Raw genomic sequence first — 24,307 nt, 5'->3', positions numbered from 1 at the left:
TTTGGCTCCTCAGGCCGCTCTCGGTCTACGCAAGCAGGCAGTCGCTTTAGTACTGATTAACGTGGACATTTTGACTCGTTCTTGCATTAGCTCTTCTGCCTTGAGCTCTCTTTCCTTCTCATCTCCCTGTCATTCGTTCAGGACTTTGCTCTAAACTCTCATTAACCTCATACAATTAGATTTATCCATCTGTTTCATCGAACTTGTGACGACAAAGGAACATCAGATCGCATCATCGTCATCCGGAACTGCTGCCTCCCATGACAACGGCTAGGTGATTTGCTACTAGCGAGTAGCTGACTTGATCAAGGGCAACCCCAAATCATTCGCTGTCTACGACACCATGGCGCAGAATACACAAGGATCGAAATCGAAATGGAAAGTCGGCTCGTTTCTGCAGCAGGCAGTCGCCGGCGTGGAATCCAGATTGGATATGATATTGGCTGAGGAGGAGGACCAGAAACCATTGACAAGGTCCACATCGGTCAAGTCAAAGCAGAACGAGAGCTTAGGACAACAGGCGGCAAGCCCCAACCCGACTACAAGCAGTATGGAGTCTCTGAAGGTCCCCGCGGCAGTCTCAGGATCGCGTGGCTAATTGCTTTCCAGCTGTTTCGCGGAGCTCATCCAATGCGCGGAAAAATGATCGTCTACAGGAACGCTTGGCTCGAGCCATGGCCAAATCAAATGCCGCCGGGAATGGTGTATCACAGTCCCCTCCGGGCAGAGTCTCTTCGCCAGCCAATTCCTTACCGAGTAACGGCACGCGATCGAGTTTAGATATTGAATCAAGTATTATCTCGACTACAGGGACCGCAGAAGAACGTCCGGATAGCCCGCTTGTCCGAGAAGCAGGCTCGTTGGAACTACCGGCAGACTCTAGGACGAGTCACGACTCTGGTGCTGTTTCGCGAAATTCCAAGGAGCTCACCGCACCGCATATTGACGAGATCATATCTACGGAAGAGTCTACAGCCGAACCACGACCCTCGCAAGAACTGGGCACAGCAGAGCAACATGAGACCGGCGATCTCGAGAGCCCGCGAGTATCGCAAGACTTGAAGCAAGCCGCGAAAGACACCGCACCGGATATAAATAGCGATAATCCAGCCATTGCGCAGCTACAGGCGGAGCACAAGGCAGCGGAGACCCGCTGGCAGGAGGAGTTGCATTTGTACATTGAACGAATCGATGCGCTACAATCTAAGCTAAAGTACCTGGCTAAAGAAGCCGCTGAGTCTGCTAGGAAGGCTGCGGCGACCGCTGAGCCTGGGAGTGTCGAAAAACAGCTTCGTGAGAAGGACGAAAAGATCGCGCTACTGTTTGAGGAAGGGCAAAAACTCTCCAAGTCGGAGATGGACCATCGAACGGCGATCAAGAAGCTCCGACAACAGCTGGCAGATAATTCGAAGATACAGATGGAGACCAAGAAGAGAACAGAGAAGCTCGAACGGGACCTGGCGAATTTTGAGGCTAGAGCAAAGCGTGCTGAGGCTGCGGAGAAACGGGCGAGCGAGTCACTATCCTCCCAGACAAAGGTCGCACGGGATCTCGAAGCCGTCACGAATGAGCGGAACGCATTGTCTCAGACAGTTCAAGAGATGAAGGCGCAACTTGCCCGAGCGGTTGTGCGTGCGGAAGCAGCAGAGGCCAAAGCCGCATCAGATGCTTTGGAGAAGGAGAAGCAGCGGACGGCTCAGTTGGAAGAGGAACTTGCGAGTGTGAAGATTGAGCGCGAGATTAATGAGGAAAAACTGAGAAGGGAAGTTGCAGATCTTAAGGAAGGCATAGAGCAAGAGAAGGAGAAGGCTAGGATACTTGAGGCCGAGCTCAAGGGGAGCAGTCTGTCCTGGAGAGCAAAATGGAGGCGCTGCGCTCTAAAGCAGAAGAAGCCTCGTCCGGTTCTACCGGTGAAACTCAGGCCAAACTTTTACGCCAGATCGAGACATTGCAAACGCAGTACGCAGTCGCTAGTGAGAATTGGCAGACCCTCGAGGGTTCGCTACTTTCAAGGCTAGCCAATGTGGAAAAAGAACGGGACGATGTCGCAAGGCGAGAAGGGGAAATGCGACGGAAGCTGCGTGAAGTGGTAAGCACGCCTTCGTTGTGTTGTCAATCTTAGTTGCTGGCTAACACCAACATAGAATCTCAAAGCGAAGAAGCTTGAGGAAGAGCTCGAAAATGCAAAGGAGACCCAACACGATCTGGAGAGCAAACTTGAAAGCCATGTTCAAGAAATCCAGAAGCTGGATCAGAAACTCAGAAAAGCAGAAGACGACTTGGTTGCTGCGCAGAAAGACTTCGCTGAACAGAAGAAGGTGTGCGATGCGACATGGGCTCAGAAACTTGAGGACGAGAAGATGAAGTGGCGGGAACACGCACTGTCCATTCAAAATTCACTCCAAGAACCGCGTACTCAGTCGCCTGTTGCGTTCAGTCGTAGACCGAGCAACCTTGACACATCCGGGGCGTCTCTGTCTGACTACAGGCCCACGAGTCGCCGTTCTTCAACGCTCCTCACGACATCGTCAGATGTGGGCACTCCCCCACGTCAGAATTCCCTTCCTGTTCCCGTCCTATCCCCACCGATGTCAACAGGTCTGTCAAACCCTCCGATAATGGAGTCTCCAGTCATCACCTTCGAGCCGGACGACTTCTTCAGTGGCTCCGTGACACCGGCTACCCCATCCGCTTATGGATTTGCCCCAAGTCATCATTCGCGAGGTATCAATGACATCATTTCGGAGTCGACTGTCGGCGCTGGGCCATCTGTTCAGCTAGTTGAGCGTATGAGCGCTACGGTTCGCCGCTTAGAGAGCGAACGAGCCGCTGCCAAGGACGAACTTGCACGGATCACCAGGCAGCGTGACGAGGCTCGAAAGCAGGTTGTCGACCTCATGCGAGAGTCAGAGGAAAAGAAGGCCTCTGATGCTCGCGTGAAGGAGCTGGAGTCAAGGCTTGAAGACTTGGACCAACGCTACCAAACAACTCTGGAGCTGCTTGGCGAGAAAAGCGAGCAAGTCGAAGAGCTCCAGGCTGATATCGCTGATCTCAAAAAGATATATCGGGAATTGGTCGATAGCACCATGAAATAAGGCCTATCCCTCCACTGGTCTCTTTTCGGAAGAGCCGTTGACCATGCTTCTCTCGTTTCTTCCTTTCTTGTGTATATTTTCGTTCCCCTGGGAACTTTTCCTCCTTCAGATCTAGAAGATCTCATGTATACAGACTACCCTCTGATAGAATATTCAACATTTCAAATCGGTAGTTCGCTTTATGAATAAGTCCCATTCTAATTCATGGAGACGAGGAATGTAGCCCTGGGTATCCGATACATATTACACGGTAATATCGCCCTGCAGTAAAAATATTCTGGCTGCGTTCAAATCAAAGTTCAATACCCTCTCTCTCGGCAGTCTGCAAGATATATTTCTTAACCTAAAGGAGATCGAAAGTCAGCTCGTTTATACATCAGCCACGTAAATCGCGGACAACTCACTTTCGCATCAGGCGCCATCTCAATAGCCAGACGACCTTCAGAATCCTTCTTGTCGGCCTCCGCACCAGCCTTGAGCAATGTGATTGCCGCATCCCCATGACCCTCAGAGATGGCATGATGCAGAGCCGTTAAGCCATCGATGTCGGTAGCATTGACCGGGCTCTTCCCTTCCTCTAAGAGAAGTTTGATAATAGGGATGGATCCAATTGCCGCAGCGCGGTGAAGTGGTAATTGCCCTCTTCTGTCCTTGACTCTGGCGCTGCATTTGTTGGCTAATAACGTGCGCACGGTGGAGAGGTTGCCTTTGGATGTTGCGAAATGGAGGGCATTCTGTTTAAAGCGAGCGCGCGGGGATGAGAAACTAGTAGTAGCTGGATCTGTAATCATTCGACACATACCTGGCCGGAGACGCTCTTGACACTGACGTCTGCGCCTTTTCGTAGTAGCAGGTCGATGATGGGGTCGCCTTCTGCATTCTTCAGGCTCGCTGCGATCATGAGCGGAGTCCATCCCAATCCATCCTAGCAGAGTGTTAGCAGTCCGTCAAGTCATATGCGAGAGTTTACTTCACCTCCACGTCCGGATCGAAGTTCTTCTGAGCTACTAAGAGCTCTACTATGGGAAGATGATTGAACGCAACGGCCCAGTGGATGGGGAGACGCTCGTCGTCATCTTTCACCGTAGCGAGTTTCGGGTTTGCCTGCGATCAGATCAGTAAGGACCAAGCAAAAGGACAGTCGCTTCGTTGTTGAGACCGAGTCATAGACATTGGGGATGATCTATATGCGGCGGGGCAGCTTTCCGCGCACTTACATTCAACAGCGACTCGGCAGTCGGAGCTGTCGCAAGTTAGCTCCTGAAGTCACATATTCAGAAAGCAGCAGAAGTACTTTTGCCTTCCCTAGCTGCCTCATGCAGAGGAAATTTCGCTTCTTGATCTGGATTCATGATGCTGTGCTATGCTGTCCTGACAAGTGTGGAGCATGGCGAGAAGCTCTGGAGGGGAGCTATTGACACCTGAAATCCATTTTAATGCCTCAGGCACTTAGCAAAGCTCTCGCCGCCGAAAGGCAAATCGGAGGTCACTACTTCAAATTACCAACTTGTCCATCGACTCTCAATTCTCGCCCTTTGCACCTTTCTGCTACGGTCGCTTCTCTTGTCTGACACATAACGGGTGCGGTGAATTTACGCGGATAAATTACACCAACGATTAGACCCTTCAAACAGGGTTCAGGACGCGTACAGCACGTCCTCTCTGGCGACCTGCGTCAGTCTTTTAACGCCAGCAACGCCCTGAACGAGCATTCGGACTTCTGAAATTTGGTCTACATTTCCTACCATTCGGATACCATGGACGTCTTCCCTTCTACCACACCGGACGAAGCCGTCCGCAAGTCCGCGAAGCGAGCCGCTGAACTTTTCGGCTCCGAATACCTCATGGTCACACCCAGCGTCGCCGATGGATCGATCGGACTGTCCTACCGACGAAAGGCGGAATACTCAGACGTGAAGGAATTACCTCCAGCTCTCGCCGAGAAGCAAGCGAAAGCAGCAGCAGCAGGCCGCGCGAAGCGCCCAAAGATCCAACCGCAGACGAAGCCCCAAGCAGACGGAAGCGGCGCCTCGATGTCTCTGGTGAAGAGGGCTGCTGGACCGGCCGCGGGCGGAGTGGGTAGTGAAGATCAACCGAAGAGTCTGATTCAGAGGCCCTCGGCGACGCGACAGCAGAGACCTGACTGGCATCCTCCTTGGAAGCTGATGAGAGTAATCTCAGGACATCTGGGATGGGTGCGGAGTTTGGCAGTGGAACCGAACAACGAATGGTTTGCTAGCGGTGCTGGAGACAGAACGATCAAGATCTGGAACCTTGCGACAGGTGCTCTTCGTCTGACGCTGACGGGCCATATCTCGACCGTGCGCGGTTTGGCCGTGTCTCCTCGGCATCCGTACCTCTTCTCCTGTGGTGAAGACAAGATGGTCAAGTGCTGGGATCTGGAAACAAACAAGGTCATCCGCCACTATCACGGTCATCTGAGCGGAGTATATACCCTCGCTGTACATCCGCGCCTCGACCTTCTGGTGACCGGTGGTCGAGACGGTGTTGCCCGAGTTTGGGATATGCGGACAAGAAGCAATGTCCACGTTCTGTCAGGCCACAAGGGCACCGTCGCCGACTTGAAATGTCAGGAGGCTGACCCACAGATTATTACCGGTTCTCTCGACGCTACAGTGCGCCTGTGGGACCTTGCAGCCGGAAAGGCTATGGGTGTTCTCACGCACCACAAGAAGGGCGTGCGCAACCTCGCCATCCACCCGCGAGAATTCACATTCGCCAGCGCCAGCACAGGAAGCATCAAGCAATGGAAGTGTCCCGAGGGCGACTTCATGCAGAACTTCGAGGGCCACAATGCCGTCATCAACTCCCTCGCCGTGAACGAGGACAACGTTCTGTTCTCCGGTGGTGATAACGGCTCCATGTGCTTCTGGGACTGGAAGACAGGCTACAAGTTCCAGTCCATCGACACCATGGCCCAGCCGGGTTCTCTGGACGCCGAAGCCGGTATCATGTCTGCTACATTCGATCGGACCGGCCTGCGTTTGATCACCGGAGAGGCCGATAAGACCATCAAGGTCTGGAAACCGGATGATGAGGCGACGCCGGAGTCTCATCCTGTCACTTGGGCACCGACTCTTGGCAGACAGAGATATTAGTTTAGGCCGTGGATGTCATCTTTATACCCTTGATCCAAACCCAGAATCGGGCTGTTGTTTGTTCTTTTGTCGCATATGGAGTTCAGCGTTTGTTTCAGAGTGACGTTGATACAAGGTCACGGGGAATCTACAAAACATATTTTCTGGTTGTATGATAGGCACTTGAACTGCGTAGGATCAATCACATTATAATGGTTCTGAACCTTGATCATAGCACTCCAAAACAAGCTAAGGGTATCTTTGCTATCAAATCAGTCTTTGTACAGACAGTCACAAATAAATACCTGGGTACGTCCGACAAATGCAAGTCCAGACAACCCTTACGGGTCCATACCCAATCCCAATCTCTTTGCCTCAATGTCCTCCCGGAACGCGGCTCGAACATCTTCTGGTGCAACTCTAAGCCTCACCTTCCCGCTTCTATCACCTCTGCTCGGAATGACAGAACCGCCTAGGGGCCCCTTGACTCCTGCCCCATTTTCCAGGGCAAGAACTCCAGAGTTCATGAGTTCCATAGCGGCGAAGCCAAGAGCTCTCACACGCGCCCCGTTGCTCCCTGCGAGCAAGAAATCCTTGATGCCTGTGCTGGCGACTGCAACTGCTGCATCGGCGATTTTCTTGGCTTCGTCGATCACATCGCCGAATGTTGACTCTGTAATACCGGTTCGTTTAACACGGGCCAGTAAAGCAGCGAGAAAGAGCTTCGCAGACAGCGGGAGGGAGCGGAGTGATTGCTGGAGTGGGGTGGAGGTGGCTTCTTGGATGGCTTGCTTGATGGTGGCGATGGTGACTCGGCCCGCGATCTGTTTCTGTGCCGCGTTTTTCTGAGGCGACTCGAGCTTGACTGTTTGCTTGCTAGTAGATTTCTGTCGTCGTGCTGGCGTTTTACTGGGAGTAGGGGGCAGGGAATCGGTGTCGTCTCCGTTCTGCTCGGCATCCATATCCTCGATCTTTGCAGCCTCGCTGGACTGTTCTGCAATTTCCACGGCGCGTCGACAGATGTCTAATGCACGCCGGGCATCTCCACTAACTGCAGCTACTTTTCGACTAGCGAATTGAATGGCATCCGCATCGACAATGTTTCCAGGAACGTTGGCCAATCGAGTGCTGATGATCTCCATGAGATCTGTGTGCTTGTAACCAGGGAACGTAATGCGAGTCAACCCCAGACGGCTGGAGATCTTGTTGCTCAACGTTCTCTCTGGCAGATCCATGGTGTTTGCCACAGCAAGTACGATAAGTCGTGAATGACGAAGGGCGGGCCAGTTGAAGAAATTGTACATGACCGATTGATTCTTCGTGACCAACTGATCAAGCTCGTCCATGAGGACGACGCATGACACTCGTCTGGGGGAGGGATGCGAGAATTCTCTTTCGAGAAGATCAAGCGCATGAGAAGGAGAAACGCGATCGCCCTTGAGCGCTTCCCAGAGCAATGAATAAGATTGATGAGGATCAGTCACTTTCATTCCGTTGATTTCAACAAAGATGAAATCGTCCATTTCCTCTGCGAGAACAGCAGCATTCAACTGCGCAACCACCTCACGTACTGTAGCTGTCTTGCCGGTCCCTGGTGTTCCCGAGATATAAATGCAGGTGCCAGTTCCTTCCATGATTGCTGCACTGAGATGATTATAAACGGTGTCGAATTCTGTCTTCCGACAAGGAAGTGATGTAGGTACAGTCGAAACATGCAGTAGGGTACGCGCTTGGCGATAAGGTGAATCGAAATGAGAAGGAGGCAAAACTCGAGTTCCAAGTGGTGTAAACTCTAACGGCTTCTTAACGACGATCCTATTGAGCAGCTTGTCAACTTCTGTCCCGGAAAAGTCAGACATGACTTCATACCTCTTGTGCGATGGCGTAGTAAGAGCTTTCTTGCGTCGCGATTGTGGAGTAGCATTCGAGGCCACTTTCTGCCTCTTCCGAGGTGTAGAGGGTGCAAAATCATCATCCTCTTTCGCATCAACGTACTGAGTGCATTTCCGTTAGCAGCCATTTTAACGCGAGCCGGGGGACTCACATCGTCATCGACCTGCTTGCGCTTTTTGGCCGCTTTCAACCCGTCCTTGACCATGGTAATGAGGTCATGGATCTTATCCTCCCGGTACACGTCCTCCCAAATGAATTCGTCGGTATATCTGCCTTGAAGCTGGTTTACACCTCTTCGGCAGATAATGCATTTGTTGAACTCGGCCAATTCCTCCTTGCCCTTCGGGGGCGTGCCGTTCGGATATTTGGCAAAGAAAGCGTCCTTGGACATCACGGTAGCTTTACCATTGATTGACGTGATAGGGTTGACATTAAAATCCGCTGTCAGGTATTGTTCGTTCGGTAAAGCGTCCGCCCTTCGCTTGTTTTTGGTCGACATGAACTCGTCCGGGGATGCAAACCACATGATGTTAACCGACTTGACCACCCCATCCTCTGCCTCCTCATCTTCTTCCTCTAGAAACTCAGTGATGATGCCAACCCAGTCCTTTCTCGGTTCCGGAGATTTGAGCAGCACGACTTGACCCAACCGACACTCGAAGGAACCCATCCGCGCCCCTGTGATATTCCGTCGGCGCTTCGCGCTAGGGCGAGCTGCGCGTCTGCGAGCAGACTTTGTCTCGGCCTCATCGGTAGCCGGTGTCGTTTCTTTGTTTTCGGCATCTTTCTCTTCAGTGCCGTAGATCCAATGCCATGGAAGATCTTCATCCCCCAACTCGTCGTCGGAATCATCGCGCACTAGACCACCTTTGGTCATCCATAATTGTGCTCGTTGTCGAGCACTGCGCCTCCGAGAAGGAGTACTCTCAAATTCGTCAGCAGAGGCCACGGCCATTCCTTCAATTGGGGTGTATGTGGAAATGGATTGCAAGGTCTGGCCTACTCGCAGCGTTGAGACTAAAGAAAGAGTTTAAGACGCGTCAATGCGCGTTGTCCACTTTGACCCTGTTTGGGTTTAGTGTGGTTGCTAGGCTATCCACCAATCAAAATCATAGTACTAACACTTCTTTACAGCTTCTTGTATACAACTTACTTTATGCTACCTCACTTTTCACTATTTCGAATCAGATTACCCTTTCTGATATCCGTTTGAATACAGGCTGCATTAGTCTTGAAAGCATTGAGTCATTTGTATATATGTCAATTGCGGAGAACTACATATTGATGAAATGGTTCTCCGATACTTGGACCGCTCAAGTCTCGAGCAAAAAACCTCACTTTTGGCTCTTCCTGCTTATACTTGCGCTGGAAGTGAATTCAAATGACATCTGATTTGCAGTTTCGGGTAATGTGATACTCTTAGGGGAGGCATATAGCTTCAATTTGTTATAACTGATGGTTGCATGAGAAGTAATCAGCTTGATAGCTTTACCTCTCTGCCATCTAAGCAATTCATCGCCAGGTAGTGCGATTAAGCCTACCTTAGTACTCAGCTCCTTTAAAGACATGAATGCAAGTTGAACACCTGGTAGTGCTCCTATTCTTTCACTTCGGACAGGAAAGAGCTAAGGTACTGTTTCCGCTTATGGAAGTTCTTCTGTTTGCTCTTCACACCGTCCCTGTTTGCCTTGACTACTTATTCACTGATCCCCTATCACCACTTCACTACCCAACATCATTCACTTTCATCCCGTTCACTACATCTATTCAATCCGTCACTTCATCAGTTTCGTCTAATTCAGCATCACGTGCTGCCATTGGCTTCCTGACTGTTTATACCTCTCGTTGAACACTTCCTTTGATTCTTTTTGAGATGGCGAGAGAGTAAGTCAACGCTTAACAACATCTATGTCCAAACCACTAAACTCTAGCAGTCACGAGCCTGGAGGAGCAGCTGGTAAGAACAAATATCCGTTCCTCAAATCGTGCAACAACATCAACGCAAGAATTGAGCTTCAACTGACAACGATCTGCAGAATGGGCGCTGCCAGGCTACGACTTGAAGGCATCCAAGTCGCGTCGAACGAAGCAGTCGTCCAAATATCATCGGCCGTCTCCATCCAATATGTCCTCAAGAACCGAGCCACAGAAACAGCAGCCTCAAGGTCAGACCCAGCAAGGACTCACCTCTCGCGGCGTGATGACTCGCAAAAGCCAAACTGCACAGGTAAGATGTATTGATCGGCCGCTGAGAGCGTGGGGAAGCCCTGCGGTTCGACAGACCACAACTCGACACACTTCAAACCAATTCTTCAAAGACTCGCCCTCGAAGGCCAAATGGCGTAATGGAGCGCAGCCCAATGGTCAGTGGTAGAACATCCATTTTATATGCACAGAGTACTCATTCCATTTTCCTCCAGGTGTCGTGAATCTACCAGCTCTATTTGGATCCATGAAATATGAGTAGGTACACCACGGCTTCTCTTCCTGGGATTGATGATTAACGTGGATCTCAACTTAGATTCTTCGGAGTAGCGAGGACCACGATATATGGACGGAGCTCTCACGCCTCTCAAGGCCGCCACGAGGTATTCGAAGAAATTAGCAAGAAGACGGGCGCTTTCGTGAAGCCGCCTGCCTATACCGACCAGGTGAGTCCTCCGACTCAACGAGGCGAGTTGAAAATGTCTCGGTCAAGATGCATTCGCTCATAGCAGCCAGGCGATATTCCTTTGGGGTGAACCGTCTCAGATCGCCTCTGCAAAGGAGCATCTTCAAAAAATCATTGCAAACTGCACCACTTCCTCCATCCCCACCAAGAAAAAGCTTGAGTGGGCGAAGATCAACGCACACTCCGTCAACAAGGAGGCAGATGTTGAGTTGAAGGAAAGGCGCGAGCACATATTACAGCAGCTCAGAATGGCCCCGAGAACCCTTCGACTTTTCCCGAGCAGGTCAGTTCCTGAAACAGTACAGCCTGGTTTTGCAATCTAACTCCTTGCCCCCATAGATGTTGTTTTTATGGCCAAGAGAAGGCCCGTCTCTCGTTGACTCCCTTGGTCCACAATTAGAAGCCCTTGATGTTATCAGAGCGAAGTTCGGCTGTCACTTGTTTGTCCCAAAGGACATGCCAGCCTACATTTGCGCCTTTGGACAATCCTGGGATACAATGAGGCAAATAGTGCAGTGTTTGAGAACCAAGTGGAGTGAAATCATTGCCAATAGCAATGTCAAGTCCAAGGTCTATGTTGTTGTGCCTCCTACACCAGCCTCCATGAAAGAGGCAATTATCATGGAGCGCAACAAGCAGTTTGGAAAAGCACGCCTCCAGGGATTCCGCCCCAAGGACCTCGAGCAATGGGAGATCCGCGCCGCCTTGATACAATCAAAGAACAATGCTCGTCTTCTCCAGGCGATCGAAAGGTCTTTGCGTGGCGTTGCTTTTGTTCGTGGTTATTTGCGCATGCGCATCAATCTCGGATCATTTGTGCTGGATGAATTCCGTCTCCCCAAGGACGAGAAGCCCTCGTATCAATTTGAAGAGTTTAGAGAAATGTTGCTGCATGAGCAAACAAAGGGCCGCTTGATCCCAGGGTACGTATGACCACCACCTGAATGCAGAAGAATAACTGACTCCCGTGAAACGTACAGACTGAACCTTGGCAAAGATGAGCTGCTCGCCAGATGTTTCAAGGCCACCGATATTCTCGAACCGTGCGACAGCGTGACGGGAAAGCTTTCTGATGCCGAACCGGCTTTCTCAGTGAACTTTGAGTTTCTGGGATCTAACAATGCGCTGCTTCGGTTAGAAGCTGAGTTTGCCAAAAGTCCTGGTGCGCATGAGTATGAAATCACTCAACGACGTTGGCTTAGTCCACGTAAGAGCGGCCATTCTGCCGACCAGCGGCCCCCTCTCCAGATAGGCGTCATCGATTTTGAAAGGTAAAGCCAACTTTGACCTTGCAGTATCCATTTTCAAACTGATTCATGTGTAACAGATCCGACTGGCAGCTTGAAATAAAATCCCTCGAGTTCTATGAGACATCCTCCATCAATGCCGCTCTGAGATCTTTCTCTCATTCTATCAATTTCCGACGCACTGCGGACATCAACGACATCTCTGCAAAGCCACAAAGGAAGGTCGTCTTCCCAGCTTCTGCCCCAGTGTCCAGATTTGTCGAAAAGACAGCGATCAGGTACCGACTGAAGAACACCAAGTACATCCTCGAGATCGCCCGCTACGATGAGTACAGCCGCACCACTGCGCCAGGGTACGGTGGACAGAACTCTGCCGCCATCACCGGACCAATCTCCGATGTTCCTTCAAGTTCTTGGGGTGCATCGATCTTCGATCCAAACTGGGACAACTTGCTCGGACAGCACGCGAATATACCGCTTGGACATACGGCAAGATACAGTCCCAGTCTGAACACGTTCTTCCCACCCATAGAAGAGAGTACCGGACGCAAATCCGAAGGATTCTGGGAGTTGATTGCCTTGGTGAGACGGGTTGCGGAGTTGCTAGGCTCAACAAAGACTTCCTCTGAGAACGTGAAGCAGCGAGTCCCCAAGAGCCCTTCGAGCGATAAGTCTGATGAAGTCATTATTGCACGTCAAAATCGCCAGCAGCTCAACATCGGTCCTCAAATGCGTGTCTTGTTGGATGCAGATCTCGGCACGTTGTTCTGACCGAGCTCTTTAGTCCGCCAGATTCTGTTCTCAGAATGCGGAACGTAAGTCGCTAGCCTTCCCTTTCCGTTGCCACAGTCGGTCTCTAGCTAAACCAGACTGGGTCTAGGCAGTCTCGTACAAAGAGTTTACTGGAGAAACTGCGCCTGCGGACTGGACGAGTTAAGAGGACAATGACACCTGGAAACAGACGTTCGAATGTTTCGAATACAATCTTCGTCTTTGTGTAAGAGCGTCTCAAACAGCTGGAAGAAGCTAACATCAATTGTGGCGTAAGCTGGATGCTTATCTGATTCGCTCTTTGCTGAGTCGTGATCTGGGGAATATGAGCAATACTGCGCCAGATTGTACTAAGCCTACGTAGAAACAAGGTCCTGTTATCTCTTATCCATATGGGCTTGCAACAGGTATCATATAATTCTAAGGATGTTAACTGATTTCAATCTGGAGACTGTACCATAAGCGCCCTCGTCACAAAGGTTGTGCGATGGAATTAGCCAGCGCCTGCAGCTGCGGTTGAAGATGGGACAGCTTCACCGCTTAGCATCTTTTGTCTCAGAGCTACAATAGCCAGTTAGTTATCGAACAAGACTGCGTACAAGGCATTCGGTACTTACCATCTTCAAAGAGTCTCAATTGAGCACTCTTAGTCTGTACAATCTTCTCCAGCTCGACGCAATTGGTTTCCAAACCCTTGACCTTATCTTCGTAGAACTCAATGGCCTTCGGTGCTGTCTGTTCGATGAAGACAAACTTAGCCCTCAAACACGGTGATCTTGCAGGAATACTCCACAAACCTTCTCAACATAAAAGCCCGTTCCAACATCAACAAGCACTTTTCCTCGATCCGCGAGCTTACCCCTCACATACAGCGAGCTAGTCAAGGGAACCAGTATATCATCCTTCCCAGCTGTTCCCTTCTTCTCCGACCCCACGACCCCATCATTGATGGACCGCACACAATCACGGAATCTGGATTGCGCGGCGCGCAGTTTCTGATGCGAGGTGGTTAGGTGCTCAAGCTCCGAGGTGAGGCGGGTTTGGAGGGCGCGGAGTTGAGGCACGGAGAGAGATGCGATGTTCACTGCGGACGCTCCGTTAGATTGCGGCTCTTCGATTGGAACGTGCAGTACGGAATGCATCAAATTATGGTCACATGCGAGGGAGGAGAGAGCTTACCGGCGCCGGGGGGAGCTCCGCCTGAGCTTGAAGTGTCGGATGCGGGGATATTTGCAGGTGGCATTTCGGTTGGTGGTGACGGTTGATTTAAGGGGTCTTTTGTTGTAGAAGAGGGAGGAAGCCGTGGGCTCCTGATCGAAAGCGGGAGGTGGCCTGATGCACTGTGCAGGCTTGTTTGAGGTGACCGAGTTGGAGAAGCCTGCTTCGATCGATTGCTTGATTGAGGGAGCCAGTTGGGTGCTTTTTTCGGACGGTTGATTGCGGGGCGTGGAGATAGTGGCTCCCATGGGCGGTTTTAGTAGTAGATGGGTATCGCCACGCACCACTGTTTTATCGGACCAGCTATAATTGCAGACCATTGAGATTTAGGGTATAGATTGAGATGCTAGTGTACATTCATTCTACAAATATAAGTACATGATTCAGCCTGAGGACTTGCAGACTAGATGGGCCATATTGGCCAGCCGTGCTCATAGTCGCTCTAGTAGGGTCTGCACGAAGGACGGCAGCTGATCCAATGGCACATCTTCGCGTAGATTGTCCAAGCGACGACATTGTACCTCAAGGGTCTGTGCCTTCTTCCACCCCTTGCCAACCACGACGATAACTGGATATCCAATCAGGTCCGCGTCCCCGAGTTTCCATCCCATCGGTTTGTCGCGGTCATCCAGGATAGCGTCGATGGAAGAGGTGTGATCTGAGACGAGAGAATCGTACACTTTCTCTGCCTCCGTCTCCAATCCCTTCCCTGGAACGACTACTACTTCGTAAGGTGCCATAGCTCGGGGCCAATTGAGGCCCTTTGAATCCGCGAGACTGTCAGCCACGGCGCTGATCATGCGCGAGACGCCAATCCCATGACAGCCCATCTGCATGGGCACCTGCTGATCTTTGGATTGAGAGCCCCCGGATAGCGATCGATCGACCATGACGGATGCCTGGAGGACTTCACTGTACCGGGTGCCCAGGTGGAAGGTGTGACCGAGTTCGACAGCGGTGTGAGTCTTCAAGGAACCCTTTGCGCATTTGGTACATTTGTCGCCATCTTGTACTTTGACGAGGTTCAGAGCTTGGTTCGTGCCAGGGAAGCGATCAAGCATAGAGTAATCGATCTCGTCTGCGGTGCGGTTGGCCTTCTCCAGAAGGTCACTTAGAGGTGGGCGCTTGTATACCCTTACCTGTGCGTCATACAGATCCAGCACCTGTGGACGCTCAGAGGAGCCGGAGGTACCAGAGTCCTTGTCAGACTTGACCTGTGAGACCCACTGTTCAAGCGGATTCTCTACGCTAAGGTCGATGTCGACCCCCGCTGCGGTGGCTATAGATTTGACTGCATGGGAGTTGACTTCGCGTTCCACGGGTTCTTGGTTTGCTTCGTGCATGGAGAACTTCGGGTGCCACCCCCGCAAGAGAGTCTTTCTGTCTCTTGATATTGCCATCCATAAGTCAACTGAGACAGTTGGATTGTTTCCAGTTGTAGTTGCCCCGGTGTCGAAGCCTGATGCTTGCTCAGCACCGGCATTTTGAGCCTCCTCGATGTTATGAGCCTTTCCATCTGCGAGTTCGTCATTGTAGACATGGTCGCAGTTCGAGCAGCTGATGACAGTGTCTTCGCCTTTTGAGCTGGGAAAATGGAATTCGTGGCTCAGGCTCCCGCCCATATTTCCTGAGTCTGCAGCAGCCACTAGGTAAGGTATCTTCAACTCATCAAAAAGGTTTTTGTACGCCGCTTTCACCAAGTTGTACGTCTTCAAAGCTTCTTCAACACTGTAATCGAATGTGTAGAGATCCTTCATAAGGAACTCTCGCCCGCGAAGCAGGCCTTGTCTTGGTCGTGGTTCATCTCTATACTTTCTCGCTACATGGCAACTGCATCAGTCACGCGGTTTATCAAGAGATCACCATTTTACCTACAGACTTGATAGACGCGCAAAGGGAGGTCTCTATAAGACTTGGTGAGGCTTCCCACCAAAGTAGTAATCTCCTCTTCATGAGTAGGGGCAAGAAGGAAACGTGACTCTTTCCTGTCCAGAAATCTAAAGACCTGGGTAATTGTTAGCACAAACTACCGAGTAGAGGCGGACAGAATTCACCTCTGAACCTTCTTTCAGACGACCTGACTGCTCCCAGAGCTCTTGAGAAGATATAGACGACAGAGAGACCTTCGAGGCACCTAAGAACCAAGTCAGTGAGAGGGTCTTTCCGCAGAGCAATCGTTCTATACACACCAACAGACCGCATATGTTTATCAATAAGCCGCTCTAGCTTTTCTTGCACCCGCAATCCAAGCGGTAACATATGAAATATCCCCGAGTAGGCCTATCGTAGCAGTCAGATAGCGGGCTTAAGCATCCCGACATAGGGCAGCAGCTTACCTGTCGGAGGAAGCCTCCTCGGATCAGGAGTTCGTTTGCATCCTCTGATCCAAGTCAATGACCTTTGTTCGCGGGAAGGCCAGTATAAGACTACTATACCTTTTTCGCCTTGGGAAGGTTTTTTCGAGATGCCTCCTGTCGGAATCCAGAAATTGGTGACACGATTTCTACCATCCGTCTATGATATTTCAGCACTTGAGCAACAACAGATCAGTTCCTGGGAATAATACGTGAAACGCGCATTTCTGAGCTCTAATTAATCGAATCGTCGCTCGACATGTCCTCGAAAAGCGGCCCGTGATCGGGCGAACCCCGGAAATCATGAATTGACAAAGAATTAATGTCAATAAGTCAAGTATATGAGTGCAAACAGCAAGAGTCAATGCAACATCATACAATCACATTATCATATAATTCTTCCATATTTGCAGCTGATACTGAACACAATACTCCATAGACATGGTCCAAGCGTCCAGCATCTCGGGGATCGCAAAACTATTCTCCGGCGGCCAACAGCATCTCCTCCGCAAGTTTCGTCTTCGGGCGGCAGAAAAAAAAAGTTGATGATAGAAGTCCACCACGAGCGTTTTGTCTGTCTGGCCATTTCACAACGCTTCAATGGCCAAGGGCAAAGGAAAGAGCTCCTCCGGAGCAAATGCAGTCCCAGTGGCTGATTCCAAGTCTACTGGGGAATCTCTTCCCCAGCTTGAGGAGGGTGCATTTGCTGGTCTGCGACAGAAAATCGAGCAAAAATTGAAGGACGAGCAGGCTGCCAAACAAAACAAGTCGAAGAACAAGAAGAATCAGAATGCGGACAAAGCTACGCCGAAGAAGGAGAAGGAATCTGCACCGAAGTCCGAACCGAAGCGTGAAGCCAAGAGCGATAAGACCAACAAAGGCAAGAAACGTGACCGCAACGGAGAAGTGATTGCCAGGGAAGAGAAGAAGGGCGGTGGTAACCAGGATGACACTTTGCGCCAGGAAATTTTGGCACTTGGTGGTACCGAAGAAGACTTTGATCTGCTGGCGGGCGTGGAATCCGAGTCTGAAGTGGAAGTCGCATCAGAGACACAGAAGAAGTCGAAGAACAAGTCTGATGAGGATTCGCTGAGAAAGGAATTATCCGCAATGCTAGCTGCTGCTGGTCAAGTCATTCCCGATGATATCGAAGACGAGGACGATGTGGCTGCCGCATCTGGCTCTGAAGGGGAGGACGATGAGGAGGAACAAGAGGAGGAGGACGACGTTCAGCAGAGCGAGGACGGCGATCAGTCAGAAGAAGAGGACGAAGCCTCTTCGGCGCCCGTTGCCAGGAAAGCCGAGCCTCCCAAGAAGGAGAAGGCCAAAGAGCCAGCCCCCGAGAATATCTTTCCCAAAGAGTTCTCGAAACTAGTGAGTATATCCAAGTCTTGCTCCTCAAAAAACGTACTAAAACGAGCGGGTAGACTATCCCTCCCAGATCTGACTGGTATGCGACGGCTCTCCCTCCAACTCCGTCAAACACGAAACAAGCGAAGGCTTTGCCTCGCCACGTGGTGGAACGCGTTCACAATTATGCCATCTCACTTCTTGAGAAGGAGACTAAGATGTACACGGAGGCGCAACAGGCCTCGGCCTCTTCCTCTCACAAATTCTACACAACCATCATGTCAACCGGTACCCTCAGCGACAAGATTTCAGCTTTGACGCTTGCTGTGCAAGAGTCGCCAGTGCACAACACCAAGCAACTTGAGAATTTGATTGGTCTGGGCAAGAAGCGCAGTCGCGCTCAGGCCGTGGAAGTTCTGAGATCGCTGAAGGATATGTTTGCTCAGGGTACATTGCTTCCCAGTGATCGGAGATTGAAGACTTTTGGAAACCAGCCGGCCCTCATGGCGGCATTCCAAGGAGCTGGAAGCAAATGGTCGGAAGGCGACCCTCTTCCTGGAGGTTTGCAAAACAGCCATCTCATCATGTGGGCATATGAACACTTCCTGAAGGACCAATACTTTGAGGTTCTGAAGATCTTGGAAGTGTGGTGCAATGACGAGATTGAGTTCTCGCGCTCTAGAGCCGTGAGTTATGTCTATGAGCTGCTGAAGGAAAGGCCAGAGCAGGAAGCAAACCTGTTGCGGTTGCTGGTCAACAAACTCGGCGACAAGGCCAAGAAAATCGCCTCGAGAGCTTCTTATCTGCTCTTGCAACTTGAACAGGCTCACCCTTTGATGAAACCCACCATCATCAAGGCGGTTGAAGAGATCCTCTTCCGGCCGGGCCAGAGCCAGCACGCCAAGTACTACGCTATCATCACCTTGAACCAGACCGTTCTTAGTTTGAAGGAGGAGAGTGTTGCCCTTCAGCTCTTGGATACATACTTTGCGCTCTTTGTTGCTCTCCTGAAGCCTGTCAAGGATGGTAAAGGCAAGAATCAAGGCAATTTTGGTAAGGGTAAGAAAGTCAAAGGAAAGGATGATCCGGCAAAGAGTCAAGCACAGGAAGAGGAAATGCGTGAGAAGCTTGTTTCTGCAGTCTTGACGGGTGTTAACCGAGCTTATCCTTTCACGAGCTCGGATACTGACAGGTATGTCTATCGTCTACTGTAACTTGATGCTGAGCTAATCTGTCCACAGACTTTCCAAACACATCGATACCCTTTTCCGTATCACGCACTCTTCCAACTTCAACACTAGCATCCAAGCTCTGATGCTTATTCAACAACTCACAGCATCTCATCAAGTGGGTGCTGATCGCTTCTACCGAACCCTTTATGAATCACTTCTCGACCCACGAGTAGCCACTTCCTCGAAGCAGTCGCTATACCTCAACCTATTGTTCAAGGCTTTGAAGAACGATTTGAACCTCCGCCGGGTCAAGGCCTTTGTCAAGCGGATCGTTCAAGTCCTTGGTCTACATCAGCCGGCTTTCATCTGCGGTGTCTTTTATCTTATCCGAGAGCTGGAGAAGACTTTCACTGGTATTCAGGCTTTGTTTGATCAACCAGAGGATAACGAAAGCGATGATGAAGAGGTGTTCAGAGACGTGCCTGATGAGGATGATGAGCAAGCTCAACCTGCAGTTCCCGAACATAAGCAACAGAAGCCTTCGAACCGATACGATCCCCGCAAGCGGGATCCGGAACATAGCAATGCTGACAAGTCGTGTCTGTGGGAATTGGTAAGATGGACCTTCACTTTCGCTGGGACCTCAGCATTCGATAGGGCAAAGCTGACAGAATCTATAGCTACCGTACTTGTCTCATTTCCATCCGTCTGTGTCAGTCAATGCCGCCCACCTTCTGGACCACCACCCGATGAGCGGCAAGCCAGACATGACAATTCACACATTGGCACACTTCCTTGACCGCTTCATCTACCGAACTCCCAAGGCGTCCGCAACTACCCGTGGTGGCTCAATCATGCAACCACTCGCTGGTAGTGACGCGAAGGACCGGCTGGTGGTTACCGCCAAAGGTAGCCAGGATCTGCCACCCAATTCTGACGATTTCTGGAAGAAGAAGGCCGAGGATGTGGCAGCGGAAGATGTTTTCTTCCATGAATACTTCAGCCGAGTTGGGAGGAGCAAGGACAAGGCCCAGAAGAAGAAGGCCAAGGACGCTGAGGCGCGCGGCGAAGAGGACGCAGAAGGACTTAGCGATGCTGAATCGGAGATCTGGGAAGCTCTTGTCAAGTCGCGGCCTGACTTGGAGGATGCCGGTGATAGCGACGACGATCTCGATCTGGATGATCTCGAATCTGCGTATGATCAGGACGAGGACGAGGACGAGGAGGCTGCTGAGAGCGATGGTGGAGTCATCTTCAACGACGAGTCGGACGAAGAGATGGAAGACCTCGATGCCGGCGCAGAGTCTGAGGCCGAGGAGCCACCTACTAAGAGCAAGACCAAGGGCAAGAAGATCGAGGAAGAGGAAGCCCTGGACGAGGAAGATGATTTCGATATGGATGCGTCGGATGAGGAGGCATTCGTCGGCAGCGACGAGGAGCTCCCATCCGATATCGAGCTTGGAGGCGTGGAGCTACCCAAAGAGGACGATGCATCTGGTCGGAAGAAGAGACGCAAGCTCAAGCACCTGCCTACATTTGCATCGGCGGACGACTACGCAGCCTTGCTGGCCGGGGAGGACGAGGGGATGTGATATTCAGGCACGAGTTTACGGAGACGTATGTACATGTGCATATAGATACCACAAAAGTCTATCTTATACCACGTGGCTTTCAAGGGTTTTAGGCCATGATCTTCAATTCTGCGGCTCTCGCTGTGTTTCTGGTAGTACTCGAGTCACGTGCATCTTGACATAACATACATCTTATCCAGCACCTAGCATGAAAGTAACAGGAGTCAGCTTGAGAAACTCAACATCTGAGACCTCTGCACAACCTAGTAATCCCGCGCCATGGTCTTCTAGGCCTTAGCGCTTATCCGTCATCAGAGATTTCATTGTGTCCCTTCACTCCCATATGGCAAAATTAGGTGAGGAGTGGAGAGTGGAAATTTCCCCCTCCGGTACTGCCAGATGCGGCGTGCGGGGCGGGACACGATCTGGCGGCCCCACACGCCACGCTCAGGACTAGCGCTGATTGGTGAGTACGAGGAGGGTTACACTGGAGCATGGACCAATGGCGGCGTCCCCTGGTGTTGCATGGTTGTTTGCAGTCGCGGCTTTCTTGCCTGTTTCTATGGGACTGTTGGGTTGAAATCTCTGCCATTTTTGTATGAATTTAGAGTATAATTTACAGTACAAATGTCTTGGAGTTAGATGGAGATATGGAGTAATTATGAAAGGGAATAATGGAAACTGTTGGGATTTGGGAGACTTGGGACAGATAAGAGGTACAGCTGGTCAGGACCTTGTAAGGTTCGCCCTATACAAGGAACCTTTTCCGCCACATCTATTCCCTGCCGTCCATTTCCCAATTAGGTCGGGCATGATGATTACCTCTGTTCGACCTCAACGCTCATACGTCAAGTACTACGCCTATTGCGGCTGTCTTTTCTCACTCTCCCTCGCAATTGTCACCGCCCTGACCTGCAACTTATCTATGGGTCTCTTGACTTGCTGCAAGTGAATGGTTCCAGAATATCCTGGGCTGAGCACGTCATAGAGCCTAAAAAGTGACCATCGACCTGGCCGATGGATCTGCTCTTGTCGGTTTCGCCGTCCGCATTGCGTCTATCTGCTCCCATAGTGTACCTTAAATTACGCAGTAGTTAGGGACCTAGCCTATTAGCCGGTTCATAAGAGTTGGGATAATCCATGGCATTATTATTTTAGTTTGATAGCATTAATTGTGATCGCAACCTTACTTGATCATGGATCATCCTTCTATATGATTTCTTTTTCTCTCTGCTCTTCATCTTCTTTGGATTTACTTGTCGACTCAAGATTTTGCCTTTTCTCTTGGCCGATTCTTCTTACATCTTGTCTCTGTCTTCCCCTCGCCTTATCGCTGGGTAGTCGTCTACGCTGCTAACAGTACGCCAAGCGAACGTTTTGGTCTGCTATTCAGTGTTCAATTTTTGTCTCGACTTTCTCCTGAATATCCTAAGATCAATTTCTCGAATATCTTGTATGTTGTGATATCTCTGAATATCTGCCAGCTTTATCAGGGCTTTCATTTTCTTTGTGGTCGATACTAACATCTATACTTGTATAGACCTGCCCAAATTAAAGAGGCGCAGTACATGCATTCAAAGGTCTACAACATCACGTCTCTCGCTCACACTACCGACTGCTTCCATTTGCGGTTCGTCCGCACGTTGAAATGGCGTGGTTCACCTCTTCAGAAAAACCCCCAAACGACGACCGCTCGTCCAGCGTGTCCGACCAGCCCCGAGATTCTCCCGATAAATTGAAACAATTGGATCTTGAGGGTCAGGGCCATGGCGTGCAGTCGGATTCAGAGAACGGCGATGTCGGTAGGCAGATTGAGCTTGAGGCGGAGAACTCCATCAAATATCGCACATGTAGCTGGCAAAAGGTAATCGCGACCGGGTGTGCCATTTGGACGGCGCAGAGTGTTAACCTCGTGTTGGTGTATAGACTGCCGCCCTGCTCTTTTCTGAGTATATCTGTCTGGCCATCATGTCGTTTCCGTGGTCATATTCAGTCCTGGGCCTCGTTCCGGGTCTGATTTTGACCGTGGTTGTGGCAGCGATGGTGCTGTATACGTCCCTGATTATTTGGTATGCTTGATTTTCATATATTCGCGCGGTTTGGGTACTGATTCCGATTAGGAGATTTTGCTTGCGCCATCCTGAAGTCCGTGATGTCTGCGACATCGGCCAGTACCTTTTCTGGGATTCCAGGATTGCTTGGTATATGACTGCCGTCATGTTCCTGTTGAACAACACTTTCATTCAGGTATTATTCCTTATTGCCATATCGCCCCGTGCAAATTCTAATCCTCTTAGGGCTTGCATTGCTTGGTCGGGGCCAAATATCTGAACACAATGACCAACCATGGAGCGTGCACTATCATCTGGTCATTGGTGACTGCCATAGTGTCGCTGGTGTTCTCTCTGCCACGGACGTTTAGCGGATTGTCCAAGGCCGCCACTTTGTCGGCTATTTTCACCTTCGTATCCGTCATTCTGGCAGTCATCTTCTCGGCCATTGAGGATCATCCAGCTGGCTACACTGCCGCACAGGGTGAACCAACTGTGACCGCGATCCCAGTGGTAGGCACCACGTTCGTTTCCGGTGTCAATGCATTTTTGAACATCAGTTACACATTCATCGGCCAGATCACGCTTCCCAGTTTCATCGCTGAGATGAAGGAACCCAAGGACTTTTGGAAATCGGTTACAGCCGTGACGATTGCCGAGATCATCGTCTTCAGTCTGGTGGGCGCCATTGTATATGACTACACGGGAAATCAGTATATGACCGCGCCCGCATTCGGCTCCATCGGCAACGTGGTCTATAAGAAGATATCTTTCTCGTTCATGGTTCCTACCTTGATCTTCCTCGGAGTTCTATATGCCTCCGTGTCGGCGCGTTTCATCTTTTTCCGTCTCTTCGACGGTACACGCCACAAGGGCAACCACACCGTGGTCGGATGGGCCTCCTGGGCCGGTATCCTTGCCGTCCTTTGGATCATGGCCTTCATTATCGCCGAGGTCATTCCCTTCTTTTCCGATCTGCTCTCCATCATGAGCTCCCTATTCGATTCGTTCTTTGGATTCATCTTCTGGGGAGTTGCCTATCTCCGGATGAGATATGCCGACCACGGGCCGGGCTTCTACAAGAAGCGCGGTATCCGCGGCTGGGTTGGCTTTATCGTCAACATCGGGCTGATCTTGACGGGATTGTTCTTCTTAGGACCCGGAACCTATGTAAGCCTTCCTCTCAAGCATTTCTCATGAGCGTGTCGCTAACATGACCCTATGCAGGCTGCCATTATGAGCGTCATTATAAGCTATCGGACAGGTTCCGTTGGGAGCCCATTCTCGTGCGCCGATAATGGATTGTGATTTGTTATTCTTCTTATTTTCTTGTTTATTTTTTCGGCTTCCCTTAGATCGTGTAACGAGAAAGACGAAGACCGCGAAGCTGGATCCTCGGGCCCACATGACTCAAAAGGATCTGCTATTGAACGGTTTGTTGCTATTCATGATGTTTGACTTGTTGAACGCTGCGCGGCGGTTTCCTGGTTATATTCATTTGAATCTGCTTGACCGCTTATTTTAGTATCTCAATCCGCAGACCCAGCAGCCATAAATGCCGCGGCCAAATGTGGGCACCATTTCGCTCCGATGCCTTTCGCTCCGATGGGAGCCTCGGATGGCCGTTCTGTCAGACTTCCCATTTGACCCCCAAGATACGTAGATTTTAGACATGCGTATACTGTAATTTCCACATATGTCTCTACCTTCACAATCATCATCACATCTCATCTCCATCAACTCGACATCATTCCGGATTGCACCGAAGTGTCCGCGGAATTGTCCTATCGCCACGTGACTTTTCCGTTATCGTAGC

The 24,307-nt window shown here is 50.7% G+C and overlaps 9 protein-coding genes across 9 annotated transcripts; 5 read left to right on the top strand and 4 right to left on the bottom strand.

Moving 5' to 3' along the window:
* The first annotated feature begins 51 nt into the window (after nt 1-51).
* On the top strand, nt 52-3,266 carry P174DRAFT_441583 (M protein repeat protein). The gene is made up of 4 exons (XM_024827353.1): nt 52-548; nt 610-1,842; nt 1,884-2,089; nt 2,145-3,266. Exons 1-4 carry the CDS (start codon nt 344-346, stop codon nt 3,093-3,095), a joined length of 2,595 nt encoding a protein of 864 aa, XP_024682895.1. The 5' UTR covers nt 52-343; the 3' UTR covers nt 3,096-3,266.
* A 22-nt stretch (nt 3,267-3,288) lies between these two features.
* On the bottom strand, nt 3,289-4,467 carry P174DRAFT_441581 (ankyrin repeat domain-containing protein). Its single transcript, XM_024827352.1, has 5 exons — nt 4,390-4,467; nt 4,313-4,338; nt 4,071-4,199; nt 3,500-4,020; nt 3,289-3,438 (listed from the first exon to the last, which is right to left on the bottom strand). Exons 4-5 carry the CDS (start codon nt 4,007-4,009, stop codon nt 3,388-3,390), a joined length of 561 nt encoding a protein of 186 aa, XP_024682894.1. The 5' UTR covers nt 4,010-4,020; nt 4,071-4,199; nt 4,313-4,338; nt 4,390-4,467; the 3' UTR covers nt 3,289-3,387.
* Nucleotides 4,468-4,607: 140 nt separating this feature from the next.
* On the top strand, nt 4,608-6,417 carry P174DRAFT_441580 (WD40 repeat domain-containing protein). Its single transcript, XM_024827351.1, has one exon. It carries the CDS (start codon nt 4,853-4,855, stop codon nt 6,212-6,214), a length of 1,362 nt encoding a protein of 453 aa, XP_024682893.1. The 5' UTR covers nt 4,608-4,852; the 3' UTR covers nt 6,215-6,417.
* Nucleotides 6,418-6,427: 10 nt separating this feature from the next.
* Nucleotides 6,428-9,060, bottom strand: P174DRAFT_389472 (origin recognition complex subunit 1). The gene is made up of 3 exons (XM_024823449.1): nt 8,238-9,060; nt 8,063-8,187; nt 6,428-8,008 (listed from the first exon to the last, which is right to left on the bottom strand). Exons 1-3 carry the CDS (start codon nt 9,039-9,041, stop codon nt 6,535-6,537), a joined length of 2,403 nt encoding a protein of 800 aa, XP_024682892.1. The 5' UTR covers nt 9,042-9,060; the 3' UTR covers nt 6,428-6,534.
* Nucleotides 9,061-10,211: 1,151 nt separating this feature from the next.
* On the top strand, nt 10,212-12,775 carry P174DRAFT_512471 (uncharacterized protein; the record flags this gene model as incomplete). Its single annotated transcript, XM_024831881.1, has 6 exons — nt 10,212-10,453; nt 10,608-10,737; nt 10,838-11,044; nt 11,097-11,680; nt 11,738-12,028; nt 12,085-12,775. The coding sequence occupies 6 exons, from the start codon at nt 10,212-10,214 to the stop codon at nt 12,773-12,775; spliced, it is 2,145 nt and encodes a 714-aa protein (XP_024682891.1).
* A 395-nt stretch (nt 12,776-13,170) lies between these two features.
* On the bottom strand, nt 13,171-14,160 carry P174DRAFT_441577 (prefoldin subunit 5). Its single transcript, XM_024827350.1, has 4 exons — nt 13,955-14,160; nt 13,573-13,859; nt 13,393-13,510; nt 13,171-13,336 (listed from the first exon to the last, which is right to left on the bottom strand). Exons 1-4 carry the CDS (start codon nt 14,016-14,018, stop codon nt 13,269-13,271), a joined length of 537 nt encoding a protein of 178 aa, XP_024682890.1. The 5' UTR covers nt 14,019-14,160; the 3' UTR covers nt 13,171-13,268.
* Nucleotides 14,161-14,424: 264 nt separating this feature from the next.
* Nucleotides 14,425-16,572, bottom strand: P174DRAFT_420844 (putative proline--tRNA ligase AIM10; the record flags this gene model as incomplete). The annotated part of the gene is made up of 7 exons (XM_024824906.1): nt 14,425-15,812; nt 15,869-15,998; nt 16,048-16,127; nt 16,183-16,273; nt 16,330-16,373; nt 16,429-16,507; nt 16,567-16,572. The coding sequence occupies 7 exons, from the start codon at nt 16,570-16,572 to the stop codon at nt 14,425-14,427; spliced, it is 1,818 nt and encodes a 605-aa protein (XP_024682889.1).
* A 335-nt stretch (nt 16,573-16,907) lies between these two features.
* P174DRAFT_406765 (RNA-binding ribosome biosynthesis protein MAK21) lies at nt 16,908-20,551 on the top strand. The gene is made up of 4 exons (XM_024824114.1): nt 16,908-17,721; nt 17,775-18,889; nt 18,939-19,482; nt 19,550-20,551. Exons 1-4 carry the CDS (start codon nt 16,948-16,950, stop codon nt 20,459-20,461), a joined length of 3,345 nt encoding a protein of 1,114 aa, XP_024682888.1. The 5' UTR covers nt 16,908-16,947; the 3' UTR covers nt 20,462-20,551.
* A 1,211-nt stretch (nt 20,552-21,762) lies between these two features.
* P174DRAFT_178128 (putative neutral amino acid permease) lies at nt 21,763-23,906 on the top strand. The gene is made up of 6 exons (XM_024821244.1): nt 21,763-21,893; nt 21,981-22,304; nt 22,367-22,509; nt 22,561-22,687; nt 22,738-23,661; nt 23,719-23,906. Exons 2-6 carry the CDS (start codon nt 22,089-22,091, stop codon nt 23,797-23,799), a joined length of 1,491 nt encoding a protein of 496 aa, XP_024682887.1. The 5' UTR covers nt 21,763-21,893; nt 21,981-22,088; the 3' UTR covers nt 23,800-23,906.
* Nucleotides 23,907-24,307: the final 401 nt, after the last annotated feature.

Source organism: Aspergillus novofumigatus, assembly GCF_002847465.1.
Source record: "Aspergillus novofumigatus IBT 16806 chromosome Unknown P174scaffold_4, whole genome shotgun sequence".
Lineage (NCBI taxonomy): Eukaryota > Fungi > Ascomycota > Eurotiomycetes > Eurotiales > Aspergillaceae > Aspergillus > Aspergillus novofumigatus.
Note: the sequence above shows the minus strand (reverse complement) of the source record. Positions and strands in the feature narration are given on the sequence as shown.